The sequence below is a fragment of the Cupressus sempervirens genome, chromosome 11 (genome assembly GCF_028749045.1).
Source record: "Cupressus sempervirens isolate cs-2001-9-10 chromosome 11, ASM2874904v1, whole genome shotgun sequence".
Classification (NCBI taxonomy): domain Eukaryota; kingdom Viridiplantae; phylum Streptophyta; class Pinopsida; order Cupressales; family Cupressaceae; genus Cupressus; species Cupressus sempervirens.
The window spans coordinates 473144581-473163636 of NC_143128.1; the positions used below are offsets into that span (position 1 = coordinate 473144581).

Sequence of the window (19056 nt, forward strand, 5' to 3'; positions counted from 1 at the left end):
ATGTGCAAATCAGCAGAATTTTATTGCCTTGCCAAAAGATAAAAATTACAATTAGGCACCCTCTAGTATATAGATGAGGGGTTGAGAGAAAAAAGGTGGGAGAAGTCCAACTAATTTTGACTTTTTTCACAACTAAGGCTTATTCAAATTACAAGTCCTAGTGTACTTGACCTGCAATTTGATTACTTGCGATAACTCTATAGGTTGCAAGTTACATGTAATTTGCTGAAAAGAATTTTACAAGTACATAATTGAAAACTATTTTAAATATCTAACAAGACATTCTATTTACATCAACATTTGCTACATTCCTTATGTTCCCACTAGACGCTTAAAGATTGAAATACTCATATTCGGTGGAAGTATCTTGAATTGGAATAGGAATTTACATCCTTAATTGTCTTGCATCAGAACGACCTTTATTGGGAAAAACAATTTCAATGTTTCATGATAATTTCAATCTTGAAAGCATTCTATGCTCTCAATTATTTTATCATTTTTCCACCTCCTTGTATGGCTTGTCATGTGCTTGTTCTTGCCTTGCGTCCTCTAGTCCTAGAATATGTTTGCAAACTATGACCAATGCTTTGTTTTGTTGATCGGGTTTAATCATACGTGCAAACAAGAGACCTACAGAACTCTCTTCCCACTTAGAGCTTTGCAAACTTGTAGCTATGCATGTGAAGAATAAGAACATTGGAGTTTTGGACGACCAAATTTGAAGGGACAGAAGGAACTTTAAAAATGAGGCCAATGAGAAATTTTGAATTTTTTTATGAGCACTTGAAGTAGGTAAATCGTATACATTTGGACGTGAAAATGGGAAGTTCAATTTGCAAATGCATATACACATCATGGAGGATAACTTTTTCTTGTAATCGAGATTCAAAAACCCAATTGCATGTATATTTTATAAGTGTTTTTTACCTGCATTTGGGTTTCAAAGTCCCAATTGCAGGTAGAGGAATAACTTCCAAGTTTTTTTATTTTGGAAATGAATTCAAAAGCCAAATTTGGATTTTGGGAAATTTCATTGCAAATGGGAATATCATCTGGGATTTTCATACTTGCAATAACATTTGAAAATTCCCTTCTTTGCGAAATGAATTTGTAGTCCGGTCAAAAAATCCCAATTACAAGTTGGAAAAAACATAGGAAATGTTCTTTGTTATCCCCCTGCTTTCAGATTGGGTCTTGCAAACTTGAGTTGCTTATCAAGTCCGAGATTAACATAGAATGCTCAAGCAAGGGAATAGCTTTTACACTCTGTGCTGCTTTGCTTTCTTTGTTTGTGCATGCAAGGTGAAATATATGTAGCAAAATTTGAGCTGCACCTGTTTCATTCTTGTTTTCAAAATATTCATAAGGTGTCACTGAAACACTTAAGACTTTTGCGAACTTTTTAAGTTACTGAAAGTTACCGGTACGCTGAAGGTTATTCTTATACCCAATCTTTTGTTCATCATGATTATTGCTCCAACAAATACTTCATATTTGAAATACACCATTGACTGAAGATTGTATCTTAATAGTAATATCTATTCTAAAATAAGAGAATAGAATGAATGTCCTGCCTTGATTTAGCTAAGTCTTCTGTTGATTCTAGTAACAATAAGAAGGGAGAGTTTTCCCTTGTAATTAGGAGAGACTTCGACTCTCATACTATTGTTGGAACTACTGTCTTACAATTGATCCTTAAAACTGTTGGTTACAAAATATCCACCCAACAATGTCTACATGACCTCCCTGCTGTAAACATATAGCATATATTATTGCTTTGATGGCGTAGATGTTAGTGACTGTTGCAGGAAAAAATGGTGCACATCTCCAGACCATAAAATTTCACAAATTTACAAAATATATTGAGCATTCATTCCCCCTTCTTTTGCCACATTGAACATACTCAAAATACATTAAATGATGAGGCATTTATGTGAATGTTGCCTAAATAGGTTGCAAGTAACAGATGATTTTCCTTCAACAATATAGTAGATTTTTACATAAAAATAACTTATGATGTTGAAATGAGACAGGTTAAAATTATATGGTGTCTTGTGCCCAAGAGACATATGGGTAGCTTCTCAATATTAAATGAATATACAAGCACCGATTTGCATCCAAACAACTATATGTTTCTGGACAATACACAAGAAATAGTTTTCATCAAAAAGATTGTATATTAATCTCGAAAATACATGACACACTGCCTTTGTTTTATGGAGAAAAGATTAAATAGTGACCTTCAACGGCCTTGGGTTATAAAATTGTCAGATAGATCAACATATACAAATAGCTCGTCAAAAATGATTGTTAGAAACATCAGTAAAACACAGGTTTAACTGTGCCAACAAAATTAGACGGCAACAGTTACCTAAATTGTTCAATGAAAAGCATGCAGGTGAGGCATAAATTCATAATGTGTCATTGACACATTCTCAAACTCTATTGCACTGTACATTCAAACACAAGCAAAGGATCTCATCTAAAGAGAGCCAATAGGCGTGAACACTTATTGTATGCTATTGGCATATTTGTATGTCGTTTAAGATGGGAACTCTCCAGGGCCACCTACTACAGAAATTAGGCAATAAACTTCAAACCTTCCATTACCAATTCTTCTGGTAACACGTCACAATTTGGTAGTCCATTATATCAGCCAGTTGCCTACCACTTTTCAGTGCCTTCTCTTCCTGCTCCTTGACCTCTTTTTCTTACTGGAGGTTCCTTCAACTTGAAACCCCTGCAGTAAGACAATGCAGTATGATATCAAACAATCTCATTATAAGAAACAACTTCTAAGAAGGTTCTGATTTCAAAGACACCCATTGTTTTAATATATAATTTGAAGACTCGTCAACAAATCTTAAAAATGATGATAACTTGCAAGTAAAGCTAAACATCAAAAAGGATGACCTCAAGTTGTAAAAGCAAATCAGATTTCACAGCGAAACCCCAGGTTCAAAGCCCAAGAGACAAGATAAAGTCTCTGAATTGTGTAGAACACCACATCAAGCATCCAAGGTAAGATGTACTCAAATGAACCCAGGTGCAATTCGAACTGAAGATTAGACCAGCAAAAAGAGAAATTTACCAAGCCAGAAAAGGGGAAAAAACAGCCTTCTGCATAGTTTCTATTTTGAGGCAGGGCATAAATATCCCACTTAAAAGAAAACATTTTCATTCAAGTAATGCTAAGAGCAAAATACTGAAAAGTAGAACTTCAATATGAAGACCCTGGGTATGCAAAAGAAATTTGAGGATCGACCATAATAATGTTGCAAAGTACACACTCCCTGGTAAGTGGAATCTTACAAATGATAAAGTTGAACTTGGAAAGTGCCTTTCAGCATTATTTTATGCCCATATTTTCGAAAAGTGTGGCAGCTTCAGCTAGGGTGGACAAGTTTTCCTCGAAGTTTGTGAATGAATTCACACTAGTTATATGCCTATCTACTAGCACCATATCTTCAGGTGGGTGGTTATAGACAGTGGAGCATCTTGCCATAGTCAGGTGACAGTATTTCTCAAATCTCAGAGTTAGGAAATCATATGGAGATGATAACTGTGTCAGGACAGCAGGGTGTGTTAATGTATCCTATCAGACGAAGACTTTGTCTCCTATGGTACCATCAACTATGGGATGTGTTGTAAATTCCAGAGCTGAGGTAGAATTTGATTTCAGTTTCTGCCATTGAGCATAGGGGATTTGAGGTGATCTTCTGAGGACAGGTACTTATTTACCCCAAGGAGTCCAGTTTCACTTCAGCTACAATGATTGGGACTTGACAGGGGAGCTTGTATCGAGTTTCTTTCCAGCCTATACACACCTTGACCAGCAGAATTGGCAGCAATCACTTATGTGACACATGGCATAGGAGGATGGCTTACCTGAATCATATAGGCTTGATGGTACTGAGGGAGATAGTGATAGGATTGCCACATTTAGTACCGAGAACCAAGAGGTAAACAGAGGGTGTACTTTGGGTGAGTACACTAAGACAATCTTTCCAACCAGTGATAGATCAGCAGGCATTCCTGATTTGGTTCATTCTAACATATGCGTGACCATGTCTACAGGTTCCTTGAGCGGTCACGAGTACTATGTGACCTTCAGTGATAACGCCTTCGGGAGGACCTGGAACTTCTTCTCAAAGACCAAGCATGAGGTCTTCAAACGGTTTCAAGAGTTTAAAGCTCTTATGGAGAACCAGATAGGAAAGAAGATCAAAGTCCTAATGTCAAATAACGGAGGTGACTAAACCTCAAATGAGTTTCAAGCCTCTTGCAAACAAGAGGGCATCAAGAGGAAGCTAACAGAACCTCGTAACCCCCAACAGAATGGGGTTGCAGAGAGAAAGAACAAGGCAATGGTCAGGGTAGCACAACTTATGATACATGATTAGGGGTTAGTAGGTTACCACTTTTCAGTGGGTTGAGGCTTGTAACACAACAGTTTACCATCAAAATAGGAGTCCCATAAGGTATTGGGTAGTAAGACTCTTGAAGAGTCCTTCACTGATAGGAGGCCGCTTTCGCATCTTTGAGTGTGTGAAATACTCACATGTCCCTTAAGAGGAAAGGACGAAGCTGTAGCCGACTGCAAAGAAGGGTATTCTTGTAGGCTACAGTGAGACCTCAAAGGGGTATTCTTGTAGGCTACAGTGAGACCTCAAAGGCCTATGGATCTACATTCCAACGCAAAGGAAGATTGATGTAAGGAGGGATGTCAAATTTGAGGAGCGAGCCTTTAACCATGTGAGTTGAGAGACAACAATAATCAGGTTCCACAGGTACAGGATGGTACATTACAAAGGACACAGTCACATGTTTCAGGGACACAAAGTTCAGGTGTTACAGGTTCACCTTGTACAGGTGCTCCTAGTATACAGGTTATATGTACAGATTCACAGGATTCGCACATTTAGGACACAAGTCCTGGCACAGGTTCTAGAGGTAAATCTCCTATTGGCTAGACTGAGGGCATGAGGATGTCGCTCTAGAGGATTTCACTTCAAGGAAGAGGAAGTCAGGATGGCTTTAGGACACCCTAAAAGAGTCCAGGGAGTCAGTGGGTGAGCCTCAAAGGATGGTTAGAGAGAGTTAGGCAACTAAGAGGTTTTGCAGTTATCTGGCCATGGTGACAGACATCACAGATTCTGGACATTCCACTTTCGAGGAGGCAGCGAATCAAAGTGTTTGGTGGGACGCCAGGGTGAAGTATGACTCCATCATGAAGAACGATGTTTGGGAGGTTGTGGTGTAGATGCTACCAAGTTGCTTAGAAACTAACAATGAATTCCCTCAAAGTTTACATGTCCAAGTTTGTATCACGAAGGCTTATGGAATGTTGAACCCTACCCTCTCTTGCGATAAGATCCATTTGCTTGGATTTATACAAAGCCCCTCCTAGGCAACATCACACTTCCCTCAGGTAAGTTTCTAAAACACAATAAAAATTGTGAGCCTCTCGTCTAGGAGGTCTTGGGTTTGAGACTACTCAAGCTTAACACATAATAATAATTAATCTTAACAAATAATAATAATAAAATAATTAATAATCTAGGCTTCTGCACATTGCATATCAAAAAAAACATCACTTCCCTCCATAAGTTAAATAATTATAGGATTAGGAAAATAATTTGTATATATAATTATATTTTTATATATCTTGAATATGCATATCAATATTAATTATGCCTAATCCCATATTACAGGAAATGCAGTTATTTGTACATACCTGATAAGAGATAATGTATTTATATTCATATGCTGTGCTTTGCTTAGCAGACTGTAAACCATTGAATTTATATTCTGCAATGTTACAGTATTGTACAGTTGCTCTGTAACTCGTGCTCTTATTTCTCCATCATTTGTTTGGAAGCATTCCTAATAATGTTTTATATCTCCTTGGCAGAGTGAAGGGATGGCAAAACTTGATCATCGAAGAGACATATCTCTTACCTATTGGGCCTCTTCATATTGATTATATGCATCGAATGGATGCATTAGTTATCCTGCCTGTCGGCAGGAACTAATAATCTATAGTGACTAATTTAACTTATATTCTTTACAAATTATTTAGAAATTATATATTTAATCATTATAATTTATCACAACTTATATATTTCATTTATAATATTCCCATATAATGTCAAACATGGTAAGGGACATAATGAAATAAATAAGCATTAAAAAATTAACTTCAAATATTACTCATCAAACAAATAAATGAACATCAAAAAAGCATACCTTTATTATATATTCATTACTTAAATTTAATTATAAAAGTAAATGCATAACTTCATACCTTATCAGTGCCTTTTACCTTAATATTCTGATTAATGTTACCATCTATATAATAAACTGTACAAAGACACCCATGTTGGACCCTGAGTTGCAATGCGACATTCTCCTACAGTCACGGTCCCGAACTTGTGCATATCTAAGTTTGACAGTAACCATTAATATTCCACAGAGGATGCACGATAATTCCTTGCCAAACCTCCCGATATGCTTGCTCATCTCTGAGTGTAGGGCCATTGCAAACTCACTTCCAGTATAGAATCACAATAATTCATACAAATTACACTCCATCGTACCTGCTCAAGAGGTATTTCCGCACCAATCTGACCAGCTGTCTGCATCAATCATTCCCTCAGTCCCACTGCTGTGGACAAGATGTAAGAAGAGAGAATGAGTAGAACAAGAATTTGGAAATACTGTCTATATATATGTTCCATGGCTTTTGACATCAATATGGGAACCCCCGAGTATTGGTTCAAATAAAAATGTATTTTAAATTTCCAACTTCTTGTAGATGCAGAGTTGTTAGCAGTTCATTCAACAGTATAGTATTGCTTCATCAGTCTTATGCAATCCCTTATGAACAGATTAAAAGCTCCCCAAAGGACAGTTATTGTTCTCCCTACATATTCACCACCACTATGTCAAGGTGACTCCGTATATTTAAGCCAAGGATTTTATAAATGAGGATTTGAATCGATGATTAGCAATTTTAATCCCAGTGTTTGCACATCAAAAACGTGGTCCTCTTCATTGAATGCAGTCTTATATGTGGCATCTGTTCCTACCCAGCCCCTTTATTTCGGTTCACCCAACAGATGGGTCTTCAAATTTATTTGTATTATATTATTGTCACACTTCATTATATTCACTACCTTTGTGACATACACAATTGTTGATTTATACTTGAGTATTATCTCTGTCTCCAACAAAATAAAATTTTCCACGAATATAGACATATTTCAATTATAATCTGCAACAGTAGAGTGTTCTAAGAGACTCTGCAAAGATCACTCCCATTGTGTTGACATTTGAAAAGAATCCCTAAGCATCTGCAAAGTTTCTGTACGAGGTCTTTGATAGCCCCAGATCTTAACTTCATGCTCTTTGACTAGGGCTCTTTGCGTGGGATGCAGATGCAATCTCATCGTGCACCACCTACATATTGCAAATGCTAAAAGGGAACACAGTTCTCCTGCAAAAAGTTGAAGGCAAATCTGATATGTTGTTTGATCCAAGTTGTAACATTGCAGTGACTACAAAATGCAGATGGCTTATCACTCACTGGGATCCGTTTCCATTCCATCATGAAATTAATCAAAAATGATTTGTCGCCTCTCAGCACACACGACCTTGTTTATGGTAAAGCAACATTGCATCTAAATAAGTTGATGACTGGCATTGTTTCTTTGAAGTCAAACAGGCTTGGAAAGGAATCTGCTCCGATACCATGTTAGTTTTTGGGAAGAATCACTGCAAGTATATTAACATCGCCTCTTTAAGGTATATGTTTTCCAAAGGCAGCTTCCTCTCTTATATTTATGACGAATACAAGTCACAAGGAGAGACAATTAATAACAATAAATTTTATATATATATATATATATATATATATACATATATATCATTATAAACATATATCTCATGTATAATTATATGTATTTTATTTTATCTGACTAAAACCATAAAACATCAACACTAACATTGCTGGTCTTCCTATTTGGTCCTTTTTGGTCCGAATATGTATTGTTTCATATTGCTTAGCTGTATAATACCAAAACATTATCAGCAGCTGCTTGTGTGTCCTTACAACCAAACTATAATTGCTAGTCTTGTTTCAGCCTTCCTTATCCAAAATACTTTCATTTCCATTCCTCGTCAATGAAGAGTATTAATTCTTGTTGTATTGTGAAACTATATGTCGATTGCTGCAGTTTATTATATGACTTTTATTATTATTTTAATAATAGTCATTTATAAATATTATTTATTATCATACAGCTATATTGTAGTTATTGATACATTTTTAAATCTTCAATTTAAACTTGTGATTATATTTATTTATTATTTATTTATTTTATTTTTATATTTTAATTTAATAATTTATTAATAATATCTTATATTAATATCTAAGTTACTAGATTCACTCCAGCAACCCTCAAAATCTAGTTCAATTCTATGGAAAGTCTGGTCCTTGTCATATTCACCCCGAATTTGCCCATAGAGCCAAAAATATGCTGGCAGCTTTTGTCAGATGAACCCGGACAGAGATTAGAGCGAGTTCAGAAAAATTTGCAGCCCAATGGCCGAATATGGGCAGAATTTGGTGTAAAAACAATTTTTCTAATTTTTTCAAGTGCTTTTTTGCTTAATTTGGTCTATTCGGCCCTCCAACCCTAAAAGTGACCACCAAAAGGGGAAAAAATGATGGTTTAAATGTCATTTGTGTATTTGAGAATGAAAAAGAAAACTTGCCTATAGAGGAAATCCAAATCAACAATTATAAAGGAATTTCTTAAATAAAAGCTATGGTATCTTTGAATCCAAGACTATATGAATCTATACTTTTGATCTAGCATTGCTAGATATCCTGTAACCAATACAAAATGAAAAATCAGATAACTGCACTTATCTTCTGATGATTGCTTTCATTCTCAAACTGTCTCCTTGGTTTGGAAATGTTCCATGTTTGTGACCAAGCAAGTGTTTCATGTTGTATGTATGGCTAAATGATGCAACAATATCCTATTGAAATGAAACATAAATATGGTGGTGTATTTTGCTATGTCGCTTTACTATTAGCATAGCTGTATATGAGCTTATTTGCTACTGTATGAGCACACACACACATATATATTTAAAAACAAATGCTTTTGTATGGACAAACCTGAACCCACTCCAAAAATAATTTGAACAAATTTTGAACCCAAATCTCAAACCCAACTCTGAACCCAAATCCAAATCAGCAACTTAGATTGATAAATGTAATTTAATAAGTTATAATGTTATCTTATCAATATTATATTCTTCCATCCTTCTATTTATATAAGTATCATAATTTTTTATTATTTATTTCTGCCGCAATTTCTTTATATTATTTATTATTATGCCCTATTCCAAAATGGGGCTATCACAGTCTCACCTGTGCCATTTGAAGAAGGCACTATATGGCTTGAAGCAAGCTCCATGAGCTTGGCATGCTAGAATTGATTCTTAACTGCAGTAGATGGGCTTTGAGAAGAGAGAGATCTAAATCTCTACTACATAATGGTTGGAGATGCTCAACTCATTCCCTACCATATGTTGATGACTTGTTCACTACGGAAGAAGTTGCGCTTGTAGCTAGTTGCAAGAAGGATCTTGCTTCGAAGTTCAAGATGAAGGACCTAGGACTGATGCATTATTTCTTGGGATTGGAGGTCTGGCAGGAGGATGGGCACATCTTTCTGGGACAGGGGAAGTATGTTGCAAACATCCTGAAGAGATTGCATATGGAAGCATGCAGCCCATGCCTACACACATGACCAACTGGAAGAAGTTGTGTTTCTAAGTCAGAGTTGGCAGATCCCGCATTGTATCATCAGTTGATTGGCTCCTTGATGTATCTCGTCAACATTAGACCAGACATTTGGATTTTTGTGTACACTCTCAGTCAGTACATGATGCAGCCTAGGAGAGTGCATTGGATTGCAGCAAAACTCATTTAAGGTACTTAGCAGGCACAGTGGATTATGAACTGAACTATGTCAGGGTGATGGAGTAAGATTGGTTGGTTATACAGACTCAGATTGGGTAGGATGTGCTGCAGACCGTTAGAGCGCTTCAAGGAGCTATTTTGGGTTGGGCTCGACAGTTACATCTTGGTTAAGCCAGAAACAGAGTCACTGGCTTTGAGTTTTTCAGAGGCTGAGTACGCAGCCAGAGTTAGGCCAGTTGTGAGGCTATTTGGCTTCCCAAATTACCGGTTGGTTTATTTGGTCAAGTATTGAGGCCTACAGCGGTATACTATGATAACCAGAGTTGCATTGAACTATTGGAGAATCCAATGTTTCATGACAGGTCAAAGCATATTGAGATCAGGTATCACTTCATCCGAGAATGGGTTTGGAGAGGAGCAGTTAAGCCTAAGCACATATCCACTGAGGCAAAGGTTACAGATATCCTTGTGAAGTCCTTGCAAGAGGCAAGCGCATCTTTTTAAAGGACAAGTTGGGAGTGGTGAACACTTTCCTCAGTAAGAGAGTGTTAAAATTCATTTTGTAAAGTGCCTTTCAGCAATATATTATGCCCATATTTTTGAAAGAGTAAAGTGCCCCTGCACACCCCCCCCCCCCCCCCCCCCCAAAACTTCTGTGTTTGTATCTTCTAATCTGGTGTGGTCTTTCTTTGCAACTCACACAACTCCCTAATGAAAACTTTAGTAGCGCAAATAAAATCTGAACCATTCATTTGGACTTAATCTCCACCATTCCCCTTCAGATTGTGTTTTAGGTGTAAGAAAAAAAGGAAGTGTGCATGGTGCTGAGAAATATTGAGAAGAATCAAATGAAAGAAAACACAGGGTCTTTTGCAGAGATAACACCAGTTTGAGTACAGGCTCATAATCTGAGGGTAAGCAATGTGTCCACAGGAGCAGCAGCTGCTCGTATTGACACAGCTGAGATATAAATACATTAGCAGATATTGATCCTGTACCCAGTTTTGATTTATACAGCACTTATGTTCAACTGTTGAAAGTCTCTCTGAGTCAGAAAAAGTGTATCACTATTCTGAAATAAGTAATTTCTGAGATTATGAAGAATTTTGTTTTACTGCCGTAATAATTTCTGAAGACCTTTTATATTAAAATTCCTTTCTTCTGGGTTTTCTCCTTCGGGATTTTATCCCTTAGCTTTTTGTCAAATCTTTGTCATTTTGAGTCATCTATTATATCTGCTATGCTGTTTTAGATTTATGTTAAAGGTCTGCAAAGGTCATTATGTTCATGTTAATTCATGTTCTAGATATCAATGTTTATTCAGTGCCTGGGGCATCTTTTACGGTATTTCTATTTGAACATGAAACCAATAAAAACATGTTAAAACAGAGGACAAATTGATGTGAATGTGAACAGTTCAGTTAATCACAACATTTTCAACACAAAAATATAAAAAGTATGTTTTGCATTGGCATCTTGTACTCATCATCACTCAACAATTATGGAGATTTTATATTTGTTGAAGTATAACATCAGTCGAAGTAATACTGAACATTTGAATCTGGTTTTGTATATTATATTGCAGGTAAGAATAATATGTGTGTGTGTGTGTGTGCATGCGCACACGTGCGTGTTTATATGCATGTGTGTGTGTGTGTGTGTGCATGCTTATATGCATATATGTGTGTGTGTGTGTGTGATCAATACTTACTGCCACCAACATAGATCGGGTTCCATTTGTTATTTAATATATGACTATCACCAATTCATATCGGGTTTCATTTAAGAGTTATTATTTGCTATTGGGCATATTATGCCGCCAATCATTATCATGCTTTTGTATTATGTTAAGTTGTTAAGGAAATAAAACAAGCAGTTATGTCCACGTAGGGACATGACCCTATGTGGCAATGCTCCTATGGGGACATGACTCTTCCTTGTGTATATATTGTCATTGCATCAGTGGGGACAGAACATATATCAATCACAAGTCATATATATGGTCCCATCAATCTCTATCTCTTGCAGATTACTGAAGACCAGATTATCAATCCTTTATTCAACTAGAAGATCCTCCAAGCATAGAATATTATTCTGAAGTTGAAGATCTGCAATACACAATCTGAGATCAAGTAAGTAATCTGATTTATCACAGTCTGAAATTATAGTTTATTTCTATCAGTGATCCTATGCATTAACATGGTATTAGAGCCATCCTGATAAGAAATTTTATTATTCACAATTAAAACTAAAATCTCAGATTTAAATATTGGAATTTTTATTCTCTAAATCAGAATGGTTAATCACGTAAGATTAGAGAATAGACTTGAGGGAGCATCAAACTTTTCATCATGGAAAATTCAAGTCATGATAGTACTAAGAGAAATGGAATTAGAAGTGTACATAGAATCAAACAAATCTATTCCTGAAAATGAACCAGATAAAACAACATGGAAAAGACACAACAACATGGCCATGAAAATTATGATAGACTTGGTGAAGGATCGTATTCTTCCTTCTATATTGAGTCTCAAAACTGCTTTTGAGATGTTCTCCATTATAAAGAACACTTTCGAAATTAATAACACAAGCAGATCGCTAACATTGAAGAAAGATCTACTATACGTCAAGATGAATAATGGAGAAACTATTACATCCTATTTCCTAAGAATCTCAGAATTAAAAGATCAACTTGCGACCATTGGAAATGAAGTAGATGACAAAGAACTTAGCATTATAGCCCTAAAAGGATTACCATTGTCTTGGGAGATATTTATTCATGGACTAAGTTCTCGACCAAATCTTCCTAAGTTTGAACTACTCAAAAATGAATGCACTCAAGAAGAGTCAAGATCAATTATAAGAGGAATCATTTCAAATCAAGTGGGAGAATTTCAAGCTCTTCAAGAAAGTGCCAATAATAAGGGAAAAAGAAAGGGAATGCATCAAGACAACAAGGAATTCACCAAATCATACAGGAAAAAAGATTGGTCCAAAGTACAATGCTTCAAATGTGACAAATTTGGTCACACTCATAACTTCTGTCCAAAACGGGAGAAAATTCAAGCAGCCCTAGTAGAAGTGAAGTATGAAAATGATGAAAATCTTGCATTTTAAGTTGTTGAACAAAGAGATAAAGTGGAACGAGAATCCCATAGTGAAGAATCAAAGGGAGAGTGATACATTTCCAAAGTTCGAATACATAAAGTGACATTCAATGTTGTACTCAGATAAATCAGTTATCTATAAATTCAGTTTTTTGAATCAGAGATTGGTATATCAAGATTGATGAGCAAACAACAGATATCCTTACTGAACCTCTTGCCAATGTTAAATTGCAGGTAAACTTGATATGATCAAATTGTAATTTTTGAATATTGAATTTGAGTTTCAATTTATATGCGTGTTTATGCTTCTAAGTTGAATAGTTGCATCAGATATGTAATGAAAGATGACGATCTTTCAAAGAAATATTCAAAAGGTAATCTTTGTAAGGTGACGATCTTGCAAATGATAGGCCTGTTATCATAACAGTTTGTTTCGGATACGTCGTAAGTCATTGATAACGAATGCATTATGATTACTCTAGATATTATTTCAGACAATTAGAGATCATAATATATGTAATGATAGTGTTCATAGCATGGTGATTTTAATTATTTGACAAGCCACTATTTCAGAGTGTTGAAGTCAAATAATGTGTTATGTACAGATATTCTATATTCTGGTAACTATTAAGGAGTCTATTACTTCTCCCTTGCTAAGAGGGAGTGTTGAAGTATAGCATCAGTCGAAGTAATACTGAACATTTGAATCTGGTTTTGTACATTATATTGCAGGTAAGAATAATATGTGTGTGTGTGTGTGTGATCAATACTTACTGCCACCGACTTAGATCTGGTTCCATTTGTTATTTAATATATGACTATCACTGATTCATATCGGGTTTCACTTATGAGTTATAATTTGCTATCGGGCATATTACTGCCACCGATCATTATCATGCTTTTGTATTATGTTAAGTTGTTAAGGAAATAAAACAAGCAGTTATGTCCACGTAGGGACATGACCCTACGTGGCCATGCTCCTATGGGGACATGACTCTTCCTTGTGTATATATTGTCATTGCATCAGTGGGGACAAAGCTTATATCAATCACAAGTCATATATGCAGTCCCAGCAATCTGTATCTCTTGCGGATTATTGAAGACCAGATTATCAATCCTTTATTCAAGTAAAAGATCCTGCAAGCATAGAATACTATTCTGAAGTTGAAGATCTGCCATACACAATCTGAGATCAAGTAAGTAATCTGATTTATCACTCTGAAATTATAGTTTATTTCTATCAGAGATCCTATGCATTAACAATATTCACTGTCAAAGGCACATTAAAAAGAAGATGCTGGTCATAAGTACAGAGAACCATAAGTGAATAAAACTTCTGATTGCACTGTTCTTTGCTGTAAAAAAGAAGTTGAAAAAGGTATTATTATTTCTTGTTTCAATGACTGACATTCAAGGGCTGAGAATGATGGGGCTGAGGCTTCTTTGGCCTTCAAGGGCTATGGCAAATGTCATAAATTGTGGGATGTCCATGCTCTCAGAGGTGTGAAGGAGGAAATCCGGGTACTCAAAAACAGAGTGGACTACCTCATAATTGATTTCCAGAGTTGAACCGGGAAAATGCAAAACATGGCAAAGTGTGGGAGCCACATCAAGTATGCTGCAGCTACTTCCCCGTGTCTTCTCCATGAAGACTTAGAGGATGATGAGTTACAGAACAACCAGTAGCTCTGGATTTTCTCTGTCAAGATTGGCCTCATGCTCTGGCTTCCGCCAGACGCAAGCCATCTGGTTAGGCTGTTGTGGTTGTCTGTTTGTTAGCTGTTGATAGCTTGCCTTCCACCGTTAATCCACTGTCTTTTTACTGTTATTGAAATTGGTTTAAGTTTGTAAGTAGTTGTCTCTGGTAGTCTTCCAAACTGGATTGACAAGCTTTACAGCCTTTTTGGCAGTTGTTTTGTAAGAGTCACCACCCTAATTTTTGCTGCTTTTATTAATAGAAAACAATGACTGAGATTCCCAGTTAAAGAACAAAAGAACATATAAATAATCAATATTCAATTATAAACAAAATTAGATTTTATAATTATTTCACCAGTCCTATAGCAAAGTATTTAGGCAAAAAGAGTTTTCAGAGCTTTTCGTTTCATTTCTTATACTATAGTTGATTACTAGGTTACAACATGTACATTTACCGTGTGAGTGGTTCTTGTGAGATTGCAAAACATCAGCACATCAATTGAAATAATGTGTTGGCTAAAATATATGCAAGGCATCGGAATGAGATTTGTATTGTAGAACTAGATCTCTTGATGCCACTCTTTCCTCCAGAACAGTACATGTGTGGTCCCCTACCCTTCATTCACAGAGACTCTGATGTTTAAAGAGAGAGGTTAGGTCTTTAAAGAGGGCATGACTACTAATAGTGTTGTCAGAATGACTGTTTCGAAAAAACATATTGATTGTTCAAGGATAAGAGTAGGAGCTGAATGCTGACAACTTCCTGCCTGAATTAGAGAAGGAACTGCAATGGAAGCTAAAGTGCTACTTGTTATATTTCATCCTGTAACTTAATGAGATGCATGCATTGTAAAACACAGTGTGCTAGATTTGTCATATATAAAATTAATAACCAAGAAAGACTTTACAAATATGAAATGTATATACAGCTTCTCGTCTTTAAAAGCAGGAATGGGAACACTTCTCCTATGTGAAGCCCCAAACAATGAAACAGGTTTTTGACATAAAAAGGCCTTATTTTCAAAAAGATTGCATTGATGCCTTTAAATTTTGAAAAACACTAATGTGCATCACCATATAATCTGAACCTTGGGAGGAGTGGATAAAAGTAGAACCATCCATTCAAACCCATAGTCAATCATCTGTAGTCTTTATAATTTGATCAAGTATGAAAAAGGTAACTAGAAGTAAGAGCATTAAAGGTCAATTCAAGTTAGCCATCTTGTGCCAGCACCATTGCTAGTTTGCTAGAGACTCTTTGATATCCTTCTTCTTCATGACAAAAAGAAGGCCTTATTTTACAAGTTAATGCATTGGAACTTTTAAAACATGAAAAGGGACTAATGTACATCAGCTTGACAGAAGTCAAAGCATACATCCAAACCCATAGTCAATCAGCTGTAGAGTCTTTATAATTTGGTCAAGTATAAAAAATGTAAATGGAACTGAGAGCATTACAGATCAACTGAAGTCAGCCATCTTCTGCAAGCATCATTGCTACTTTGCTGGAGCCTCTTCAAAATGCTTCTTCTTCTTCATGCCCTCTTTCCCTTCTATTCCAAGACGTTTTTTGAATTTTTTCTTCTTAGTTAATGCAGGATGTGAACTTCCTTGAGGACTAGATATTTTGCTTTCACTCTTCATATCTTTCTCATCCAGTGAAGACTTGTGCCCTGACAAACGAATGGGTAAGAGTCAAATTTATGATAAGTTGAAACAAATTCAAAATAAACATATGACAGTGTCACCCAAATCATCATTTGTTGGGATATTTTATTTGAAAAATGAAATCACTTGTCTTATTCAGTGAATGGAAAACTCACTCTTTATGACATTTTTGGTAGATGCAGCAAGGCAAGTGATTCTTGCTTTAGAGTCAACCTCAAAAACAGGGGTTGGATTCTCAGTGCACACCATTCTGTTATCCCAAATCCGCACAGATCCATCTGATGATGCTGATGCAACAAGATAAGGAGTTTCATCTGATTCAGTACTGACTTTTCCTCCAAGTACAGCAAGGCCTTTGATACGAGTTTTATGTGCATTCTCTATAGAAAATGCAATCTTTCCAGATGCTAAATCCCATGCCCGAATAGTAGACTCCTCTCCACCAGTCAATAGCAATCCATTCTGTCCTAAAAAGAGTTAAGCATGTCAGGTTGAGAGTTGAAATCCTCCATGGCTGTAAAAATATAAAAATCGTGTTTGTCTCCAGTGGATCCAGAATAAGGTATCAACATTTTAAGTTGCAGAGATGTTGGATTTGTTAGCTCAATAATGCTACAAATCATAAGAGGCATGCATTCTGTTCGTGTGCTTTTAAAAAGATTTAACAAAACCAAGAATTTGGTTTCATGCCTCAAGCATAAAGAATATTCAAAATATTTGCATGTTTCTGCAAAGAATATCAATAAATTTTTTTAAAAATCTGCTAAATAAACCTAAAGGCATCCTTGTCAATCAAGTTTAAAAATGGTAAAATGCCAAACAGAGAAATTCAATATGATTCCTAAATTTGAGCACTGGTGCACTATCAAAACATATTTTCCACATAAGTATCATAGCCAAATAGCCAGCAAAAAATACATTTAAAACTTATATTCATCACTAAACTACTAAGGATAGAACCATAATATTTTAATCTCCAATCGACGAGGCGCCATAGGTGAAAGCATTGTGTACAAATATTTTGCTATATGCAGTTTCAGTTTCAAATGAATGAACAAGTGACTAAGAGAAAAGAACATACCACGGATGGGGAAAGGCAGTTTACTCTCTTTCCGTGCTGCAGAGAATGAAGCAACTTTGCGTCTTCAGCATTGTGAACAGATACTACATCTTCGATAGCTACAGAATAACTATCTCCAACTTTCGAATTAAACTCAATAACAGTGGCCTCCTTTTGCAATTTTGAAGTAAAAGTGCACCTCCCTTTGATTAGATTAAACATGCCCAAACGGCAATCCCTGCCAACAGAGAGAGCGAGTCTCCCAGAAGGGTGTATGGCCAAATCATTGACACCCTTCTTGTGTGCCTTCATGGTTTTCAAGTGAACCCACAAATCTGAATCCCAAATACAAATTGTGCCATCCAGGGATCCACTCAACAGATTCCGGGGATAAGAACTGCTGCTACAATTGTTGCCATAACATTCATCTCCATAAAAACAGAGGCTGGTTACTGCGGCGCTGTGCTGGAGGAGAGAACCCACTTCAAGGTAGTGAGCCATGTCAAATATTTTGATTGTATCATCCATGCCACCTGTTACCAGCACAGAACCTGCCATGGCTAGGGATTTGATAGGACCCATGTGTGCAGGGTAGGTGAAAATAGGGTTGAGGCTCATGTTTTCTTCTTGTTTTTGTTCCTCATTGTTATTGTTTTTGCTCTTTTTTTTCTTTCTTTCCCCATCCAGACTCCATCCCAGTATAAATCTTTCGTAGGAGCCTGCTACTATATTCATCCTGAGGACTCAAATTTTTGGCTCCGTAGAGAAAATGACTCAATACTTACAACAATATAATTAGATTTTTGGAAAGATAAACTATCAGGTGAAGTAAAATTTAGAGGATTGTATTCATACGGTACCCTGTTGCTACACACAAAGAACTAGGGTTTTGATTTTTTTTTTAAACTAGGGTTTTTGCTTCTAAAACCCAAGAGAGAGCGGCCGGGCTGATAATACGACTCCACAACGACAAACTCATACTTTTCGCGAAAACAATTTTGTTATTAGTTCATTCGCTTAAAATCAATTTTTTTTAATGAATGTTAAGTGTTCCATTTATTATTAGTCTCTCTCTTATATAAAGAATTAATGTTGTTTTTGTTTGACTCCATCCTAATTAATTTTTTGCAGCAGGCATCATTTTTCCAAAGTTTTAGACTGTTTATTTTTTTTATTCATTTATCAGAATAAAAAAAACTTTTTTCTGATTAGTAGAAAACTATTTTACTAGGCTTAATTCCTATTTCCTGAATTGAAAAATATAGAATCATATACTCAACATCAAGACATCGGTAAATTAAAATCATTAACTGTTATATGTAACCATGCTCCCAATCTTCACTCATCTTCATATACATAATTATTTGGAAATAAATTATTTATTCCAACGAAACTTTGTAATTGCAAATTAGATTGTAGGGGAAAAAAAATTAAGTTAAGAGATTCTTAATTTTAAAATTTTATTTTTAACTATAATTTTTTAATTTTTCATAGGTTGTTTTTTTTAATATAATTAAAAGATA

The 19056-nt window shown here is 35.8% G+C and overlaps 1 protein-coding gene across 2 annotated transcripts; it reads right to left on the minus strand.

Annotated features, from left to right (window-relative positions):
• Positions 1-2157: 2157 nt before the first annotated feature.
• Positions 2158-18585, minus strand: LOC149530429 (uncharacterized). 2 transcript variants are annotated; one of them, XM_089808849.1, is made up of 4 exons: positions 17555-18585; positions 16629-16935; positions 16264-16478; positions 2158-2740 (listed from the first exon to the last, which is right to left on the minus strand). In XM_089808849.1, the coding sequence occupies exons 1-3, from the start codon at positions 18266-18268 to the stop codon at positions 16303-16305; spliced, it is 1197 nt and encodes a 398-aa protein (XP_089664975.1). In that variant the 5' UTR covers positions 18269-18585; the 3' UTR covers positions 2158-2740; positions 16264-16302. The 2 variants fall into 2 exon arrangements, with proteins under 2 accessions (XP_089664975.1, XP_089664976.1); XM_089808850.1 differs by lacking the exon at positions 2158-2740 and adding an exon at positions 11712-12108.
• Between the last annotated feature and the right edge of the window lie 471 nt (positions 18586-19056).